Source organism: Lampetra fluviatilis, chromosome 14 (assembly GCF_964198595.1).
Source record: "Lampetra fluviatilis chromosome 14, kcLamFluv1.1, whole genome shotgun sequence".
In the NCBI taxonomy this organism is placed as follows: domain Eukaryota; kingdom Metazoa; phylum Chordata; class Hyperoartia; order Petromyzontiformes; family Petromyzontidae; genus Lampetra; species Lampetra fluviatilis.
In genome coordinates this window covers 8,669,182-8,677,972 of record NC_136288.1, presented here as the reverse complement: position 1 = coordinate 8,677,972, position 8,791 = coordinate 8,669,182, and the positions used below count along the sequence as shown (strand labels likewise).

The 8,791-nt window shown below is 42.7% G+C and overlaps 1 protein-coding gene across 7 annotated transcripts in view; it reads left to right on the top strand.

Annotated features, from left to right (window-relative positions):
- The first annotated feature begins 3,921 nt into the window (after window positions 1–3,921).
- LOC144935851 (KH domain-containing, RNA-binding, signal transduction-associated protein 2-like) overlaps window positions 3,922–8,791 on the top strand; it is a 55,399-nt gene continuing 50,529 nt past the window's right edge. For 5 of the 7 annotated variants that reach the window (XR_013637362.1, XR_013637361.1, XM_078862668.1 and 2 more), the window contains exon 1: window positions 3,924–4,463. Coding sequence is in view for 5 of the 7 variants with exons in the window: in XM_078862668.1 (XP_078718794.1) it covers window positions 4,361–4,463 (103 nt within the window). In the remaining 2 variants the exon portion in view is untranslated. Of the gene's footprint in view, window positions 4,464–8,791 lie in introns of all 7 variants that reach the window. The other 2 variants (XM_078862664.1, XM_078862663.1) reach the window with 2 other exon arrangements.

Below are 8,791 nucleotides of genomic sequence, written 5' to 3'. Positions count from 1 at the left end.
GGTGGAGAGTTTGGAATCTGATTGATTGATTGCTTCTGTGAACAAATGTCTTGTATACAGGTAACAAGCTGAGATTAGGAGCACTCCCTTTAAAAGTGTGATCCTAATCTCAGCTCATTACCTGTATAAAAGACACCCGGGAGCCAGAAATCTTTCTGATTGAGAAGGGGTCAAATACTTATTTCCCTCATTAAAATGCCAATCAATTTATAACATTTTTTACATCCGTTTTTCTGGATTTTTTTGTTGTTATTCTGTCTCTCACTGTTCAAATAAGCCTACCATTAAAATTACAGACTGATCATTTCTTTGTCAGTGGGCAAACGTACAAAATCAGCAGGGGATCCAATACGTTTTTCCCTCACTGTATATCTACTCAGCAGTATAGATGGGTACACCACAGTTAGCCGATCGGCAGGTCATGTGTGGTGGGATAAAATGTGGATACTCCCACCTCTTCCAAGATGGCTGGCCAGTATGGGTAATGAGGCTAAATACATCTGGTAGAGGCCTTTCTGACAGCAGTGGTATGAGCAATTGCAGAGCTGCACCTTTTTACCATATATTGGCAGTCAGATTTACCGTTGACATTTAAGTGGAGGTTTGATCTCAATAATTGTTTCAGAGACACATTAATAGGCTCATGTTTTACAGAGGATAGTTTCACAAATATTCCAATTATTTTCATTTGGCCCTGGTGTGTGATGTTATCCAATTCCTTTAATGTGGGAGGAAACCTGAATGCCTGAAGAAAACGTAGGGACAAATAGTGGGTATTTGAATTCAGCATGTGTGTACAGCCTACTTGCTGTACTGCCTCATTCCAGACATCTTGCTACAATGCGTGTAGATGATTCATGGACAAAATCAATCTCTGGGTGCTCAACTAACCCCATCACCGAGCCGACGAATTGCGGAAATGCACCACTACACCAGGGGGAAAGGTGTGTTGCAATGTATTGTATGCAGCATTACCAGACCAGAGGAGAGAACTTACTATATCCTTTTTTTAATAGTGAACACAGTGTTCCACTTTCACTGTAATCATGGTTATTTTATTAAAACGCATAGCGGATGGCTTTATCCACGAAAAAATATACTTTTTATGAAACATTAAAATAACACATGAGCATATATGTGCCAACCCCGTGTTTGACACTGCCAGTACACGCACGTTGTTTTGGGAAAGGGGGCGGTTTCCTTTCAGTTAGATGTTCATTTTCCATCAAAGATAAACGACCCTTCAGTGAACATCATTGGAACTATGCGCCTGAGAGCTTGAAGGTGAAATTAATGTCATCACGCAGCGCTTCACGCCGCCGTCTAAAGTATACACGCGTGATGACCGCTGTAAATGTAAAAACGCGTTTAGTAGTGACTCGGTTTCGCCGCAAGTTGCGATAAATACCTTCCTTATACTTTTACAGCCGAAATAAACGTTTAACATAAAAATGCATGCCAGTGTGAACCTTTATTTTTTAATAAGCCGAAACATGTGATGGGAATTATATACAATCTAACAGGAGGCATTCATGACACGTACACACTTCAATGCATATATCCCATTATACGCATGTAGAGAAGACAAAGATGCTGAGTAAAATTGTCCAGCATCAGCTTAACAGCACCACTGTTTGTGTCTACCATATATGCAGACCATTGCACGGTTGTATGAACATCAAATCATATGCACTTGTGCATTCCTTCATAAATCCAATACAGGGTGTGTATGTACAGTATGGCATTCCCGTGTGCATTTGTTTTCTCTCCGTGAATTAAATGATATTTATGCACTAATTATCAAAGCAATTGGCAGAAGTGGGCAAACGTATTTTCATATAAAATAATTAACCTCCTTCGCCTCGCCGACGATCAGTGGGAGCTTGCATACGTGCCGCACTCCACAGTCGGCTGGGCCCTCTCTGTGCCCGGCCACTTGCATGCGTCTCGCTAAAATAAAGACGTCGCCGCACATACACTCATACCGTGGAACACACACACACACATTAATAACATGTTTTATACTGTGTGCTATGAAGAATGTTGATTGCCCAAAACGTCACCTATTGCATTCCTTTCCCAATTTAGGGAAATGATATTATATTCTGTATGGCAATAGTCAGGAGCTAAATACCAATGTCGAGTTTTGCTAGCTACGAGATGGCTTCAGCAAAGAGTTGTCATCGTTTTGCTTTTCCTCCATTGATGGAGCACAGACTACAGTGGTTCACGATTTGGTCCATAGTTTTTATGTATGTATGTTGAGCTTATTTTGCACCGCATGTAGCCAACCGTGCTAATCGGCAGTGCGGGAGTTTTGGTTGCATGGCCACGGTCTCACTGTGGCTTATCTTAAATGTTCTATTCATGAAGCTGTGTGCATCGGCCTGTTGATGTTCTGATGCTGTTGAGAAAGCCACGAGGTGTGATGTTTGTGTCTCGAATAAGGTGTTTAATTCTGGAAGCCTGCGTTGTACCAATCTGTTTGCCAACATTCTTATGGATTTTGATGAGATTGTAGAAGAGTAAAAGCAGCGCCATCCCAGAAGGAGGATTGGGACTCGAGTCGGTGGCAATGTACATTGTTGAGGCCTTGGTTAATGGATAGGTTGTCATTGGCAAGAAAACTGCCTTGCATTTTGCATGTCTCTGTGGATATTTGGTGGCAACATTTTTTGCTAGAACAGGGAGCCCAAGGGGTTGGTGTCAGTTTCAGTAAATGCGCATGTGTTATTTAATTGTGCGTACAGCAGTTTTGTGTAGAGCTGTAGGACCAGGCTGGAGTGCAGGAATACTGAGTTGATCAGTGAGAGGATGGCAGTTCACAGGAGATTGGCTGAGGTGCCGCAGGTCGTAACTGCACGTTTCCGTAGCAGGGAAATTCTTGGTTTGGTCTTTTCCCAGACTTTTTTTTATGTGGGGCTTGAACGTCAGGCTTCTGTTCATTATAAACCCCTCGATATCTTGCAGGGCAGTCATAGCGCACTGGGCTACCACAGAAGGACACATAAAGGTTGGTATCCGTTGCATGATTATTCAAGTGGAAAGTGCTTGCGGTGGTTTGGAAAGATTTGGTCGGAGTCTCCAGCGACAGAAATATGCCTCCAATGATGTTAAGATCAGCTGTGAGAGTACTGGCAATGTTCTTGAGGTTTGTGCCCTGTGCAGCAAAGGGGCTATGTCACATGCACATATTAATTTGCGAGATGGTGTACATTGCAGGTCACTTATGTTAAATAGTGATGGTGCTAGTACGGAAACTTGAGGTAGGCCATTTTAGGGCAATGGTATGGACAAATGTGTGGAGTTTATGTGTTATACACACATAGAGTATTGGTATAGATATACAGTTTACTGATGTAGATATACTGTTAGAGATATCCTGATACTCTCTCCATGAGTGTCTACAAGTAAATGTATTTGGAATATTTGTACATACATTTGCTCATAGAGGTGTATACATTAAAGTGTATATGTATGTACACGTAATTAATTATATATTTCCCCCATATACTTGCTGGATATAACAAGTATCAAGCCAAAGCACGCATACATGCATGTAAAATTACTCAGAGCAAATACATTTTTTTGCAAGAGTTTTTGTATCATATCCCCTTGCAATACTAAGTAAGCTCTCACATGGATCAAATAAATACATTATTTTAATAATTATTATTACCACAGCAGAAACCAGTGCATGCCCGCAATGCACATTCACATATAGGCACTCCCAATTTAAACAATTCAAATTAATAAAAATAAGACATCAATTGCAGTTACGGGCAAATGCATTCATTCTTTTTTTGGGGATATTATGTTTAAATAAAGGACGGACGGAATAAATGAATAAAAGGAGACGACATTGATGAGCGTGGAGGCGTATTTACTCCTCGCAGCGGACGGACTTGGTAATGAATATCCAGCATCCGCTGGGAAGGCGTTATCAGGGGCTGCTGCTACATTCGTGCATGGGGCGGGTATAGGGAGCGCACAGCACACACAAGCACGCACAACAACAGCTGGCGACGAGCGAATAGTCGCAGCCCCGGCCAGCATTCATCATACGCGAGCTGCCGAAGCTAGGCTCAAGCTAAACAGGCGCTAAGGTCGAAGCTTTAGCGCACGCAGAGTGTCTTCCGAGAGAAGAGCGACCGGGAGCAAGGTAGCGGTGAAGTAAGAGGGACCTTGGCCCCCGGCGTGTCCCGCTTGGGTGCGGGCTCTGGTCCCGCGTGGGAGCCGTGGAAAGCGAGGAGGAGAGGAGGGGGTATAGGGAGGCTGTTTTCCGAGAGAGGAGACAACAGAGCTGTGGGGAAGAAAGGGAAGGCGGCAGAAAGGCGCCTGCAGTGAAGGCGATTGGACCATGGAGCTCGAGGGTGGCAACTTGCTGCCCTCACCGCCACCGGCCGAGAAAGGCAGCCCGGAGAGCGCATCGCTGGGGCACGCGGACAGGCAAATGTCAGCAGGTGAGTGGGTGGGTGAGAGAGTGGATGGGTGAGTGAATGGGTGGGTGAGTGTATGAGCGGGCAGGCAGAGTGGCTTTTATACGCTTCACTCACAGTTCTCAGCACAAACCACACGTACAAACGATGCACACGAAAAGACAAAGATTCCCCTCCGCGAATACAGCCTGAACGCACACGCGCACACACGCGCACGTTACCAAAACCCAGCACCCAGCAAGTGAATAATGTTTGCGTGTTTGAGATATGCGAACTCGACAAGACGCGGCTTAAGTAAACAATGGGCATATTTGTACACAACAATGATACGCAGCCGACGCCAGCAAAGGGAGACGCTTTCGTTCCAAGGGCTACGTTTTAATGATGTGCCGTGGTGGAACCGCAGTTCAAAATAACGAATGGGGAAAACTATACACAAAGGGCCGCAAGAAAGCACGTGGAAAGCGACGATTTACGCACACAACGAAAAACGCAAGCACTGCGCAAGAAGCGCATTACGAGCAGCAGCAGCAGCATGACTCAAACAACCACACAGCCTGAGCCCATTACCACCAGGCATTAGAATGGATCCCGTAAATCAGCCAAAAACACATTAGTTAATGGCACTGTGCTGCGGTGCCATGTGTATGCACGTCTCGAAGCAAATGAATATCCTGAACTGTGGGACCTTTCAGTGAAAGGATACTAAGCCAGGTGTGCTTGTTAAAAAAAGGCACGTCTCCGTTGCTTGCAAAGGTCACCGCGATGGGGTCACGGAAGCAATGTGCGCAGCACTTAGCACTGATTGCATTACATTATGTATGCTTACACGTGCACGCTTGCTTGTAGCCTGTATGAAATATGCATATGCGCCGTGGCGCTGCGTGCGCCGTAACACCCGTTGTAGTGGCAAAGTGCATAGGAACAAATGAGTAGGGTTCATCGGTGGCGAGCAAGTCGGCCTCACGTGTGTATCGGCAGCAAGCAACTCTGAGAGTAAAGAGACAGCGGTGAACCACCCCGCTACCATCACCTGGTGCTTAAATACCTGGGCTGCCTTGTCAGCCATATGTCCTCAGTGGGGGGGCATTTACGGATTGTCCATTAATGCACGCGCATCGATTGTACATTAACGTTTATTTTCTGAGACAATGTATATTTAATTAAATATTTAAACTTCCTTCAAACTCAACACGTTCGTCAATCACACTGCCTTAAAAGTAACATATATACGGTGACGTTTCAGACAATGGCCCATCTTCATAGTACATCAATACACGAGGTAACAGTTTTAAATGATAGGCTACAATTGTAGGTCTACACTGTTTTCATATTTGTGATATCTGGTATCTGTTACCGTTGTAGTTGGTATTTTGTGGCTATGAAAATAACAGTTATGTGCGTGTGTGTACACGCACCACCTTTGGAGGGATGTGAAATACTTTCATCTTTGGCCCCGGAGCAAACACTGAGGCAATTATATCCGTGCATTTAATTCCACTTCAGGGCACTAGTGACTGCGTTCCTTCATGAAGAAGCACTCATTGAACCTACCGTTTCATTCGAAGACTCGCACTTCACGGATAAAAACGTTCAACTCTCACTTTTTGCCTCATAAGCTACACAAATAACTTAATATGAACGTGTGCATTCGTTTTTGGATTGTTGACAACAGCTCTCGACTCAAATTGCTGCCGCGAAGCAAGTCGGTGATAATTGATGCTGAATAGTGATGTTATTTTTTCTCCCAGGCATAAATAACAAGATGGGAGGGGGGGGGACAAGACACCCCCAGGAAACATGCAACGTTGGTCCCAACAACGGTGGGCCAACCAAACATGGCAACGTTAGCCCCACGTTGGCATGCTTATTTGGCTATTGTTAATCCTATTGTTGTATGACCACTGTGAACCATTGTGATAACGTCAAATCTCCAATGTTTAAATATTGCAAGGCATGCGTGAATGTAATACTTAACTCGTGATTACATAGTTTCCCTCATAAAGCATAGATAGTGCGTGTGGGGAAAAAAATTGATGTGTGAATAGTGATTAATTCCTTTATAATATATACGACCGAAACCTATTAAGAAATGAGAGTATACTGTTTGGTGAAAAGTATGTTCAAGTTCAAGTTCAAGTTCATTTATTAGGTATAGCCCTGTGAGCCATTCAGCTCTTGAATCGGGTGCAACCGCAACAAACAAAAAACAAAAACATGAACAAAAAAACATCTTAAAGTGAATATGTGACTAAGTGCAAACAGAAAATCCAAGAAAAGACAGCAAAATATTGCAGAAAAAACACCGTACACCAACGCTGTGTGCAAAAATCCCAGTGGGATGCAAGTCAAACAACAACAACAACAACCACAAGACAGCTTAAATTAAGGTCATCAGTCTAACTCTGTACTACAACAAACAAACATGGCTAAATCAATAAACTTTTCGAAATCACCAAAATAAAGCCATGAAAGCAATGAAAAAGCAATCATAGGAACTGTGACAGAATTTTCACAATAAATGGCATAAACAACATGTACTACCAAAACCCTGCAGCCATAGCTGGCTGCATGAGTCACTCCACCTTTAAGATCAGCACACTAAATCAAAACACAGGTCATACTTTGTAGCGATCATCCGGAGCGAAACATTTTATTTTAGGTCACTGAATAGCACTGGCAGCTAGGGGTGTACAACTCCTCTAGAGCAGTTTTGAGTGAAGATCTCATAGGTAGTGACTCAAGTTTCAATTTATTGGCAACAGCATTCCAGACCCTGGGGGCATCAATAGCAAAGGCCCTTCCTCCAGTATATGTACGGCAATAGGGAATATTAAGCTGGTAAATGAGTGTAGACCTTAGGTCAAATTTGTTCTTTGAAACAGAGATGAGATCCAGCAGGTAATCTGCAGATTCTTTTGCAAGTACATCATGAATAAATAAGATCTGGTGCACAAGCCGTCGAACATTCAGAGATGTTAAGTTTGACCCAATGTAGAGGTCACAGTGGTGAGTCCTATATGGGCAGTTCAATGCAAATCTTAAGGCCGAGTGATACATTGAGTCAAGCTTCTTCAGTACAGTACTTGGGGCTGATTTATAAACAATGTCACAGTAATCAAGTAGAGGCAGTATGGTAGCTTTAATCAATTTCAAACGGAACATAGGGGGGAAGCAGTGCTTGTGTCGATATAGAAAACCAATTTTAATTTTTGTCTTTTTCCCAATATAATCAATGTGATCTTCAAAATTCAGTTTTGAATCCAGGATGATCCCAAGATACTTATAGATCTTAACTTGCTCTATTTGATCATTATTTAAGGAATGTAATTTGGGGAAAATAACTTCCCGCTTTAGTCCTGGTGAGAAGCATAGCACCTTGGTTTTGGCAGGATTTAGGACTAGTTTAAGAGCAACTAGCTGATGTTGTAGTTTGTTGAAATCACTCTGGAGCTTAGCAATCACGTCATCCGGAGAGCGGCCAGCAGTAATTAGTATATACAGTACAAGGTCACATATCCCACCTGACCAGGTAACTCCCCACACTCAGTGTAGTATTTGCGCATGAGGGTATAAATGTCATTTTGTACACATTTTCACAAATCTGACCTTTTAACATCGAGTAATGTGTTCTGAATCTCAAGCACATTCTCTTACTTCTAAAGCACCGTGCAACATTTCCCTGTGTTTAAAGCACATTGTGCTTTGCTTTTGCCCAGTTACGTATTTGCGCATGATGTAATTGTAAATTTAGATTCACATATCTAACACTTGCGCAAACCCGGCTAAACCTATGTCCCCATTGAGGTGAATATGCGACATTGTACTGCACTGTATTCACCAACATTAAAATCGTGTCAACATTGCACGCTCTGTATGAACACAACGAATTTGTATTCTCACACACGTGGAAACACATTTTACAATGACTGGAATATTGTCACAGTATGAAAGGGAATTCAAATATAAAACACACACATAGTTATCTAAATGAGTATTTCTTGGAGAAGGCCAGTTGGCAGAAACATTGCCTTCCCTCAGTGACAGTAAATACCATATCATTATTATTTTCGTTAAATCTGCTATTTAATGCACACACAGATAACCACACATATAAGAGGGGTGGCCTAAATGTTGTTTTCTTTCTCAGTCCCATCTATACATTGAATGTTATAAATACCGTAAATCACTTTTTTATATCCTGGAACCTGCTGCCACATTTTCACAAGGGAGGAAAAGAAAAATGTATATTTACACAGTCAATTTGAGATGTTCACACATCGCGTGAGTCAAATGTCAAAGTTCTGTTCAAATTCAACCAACCAATAACCCCGATCAGGCAAACTTTTAAG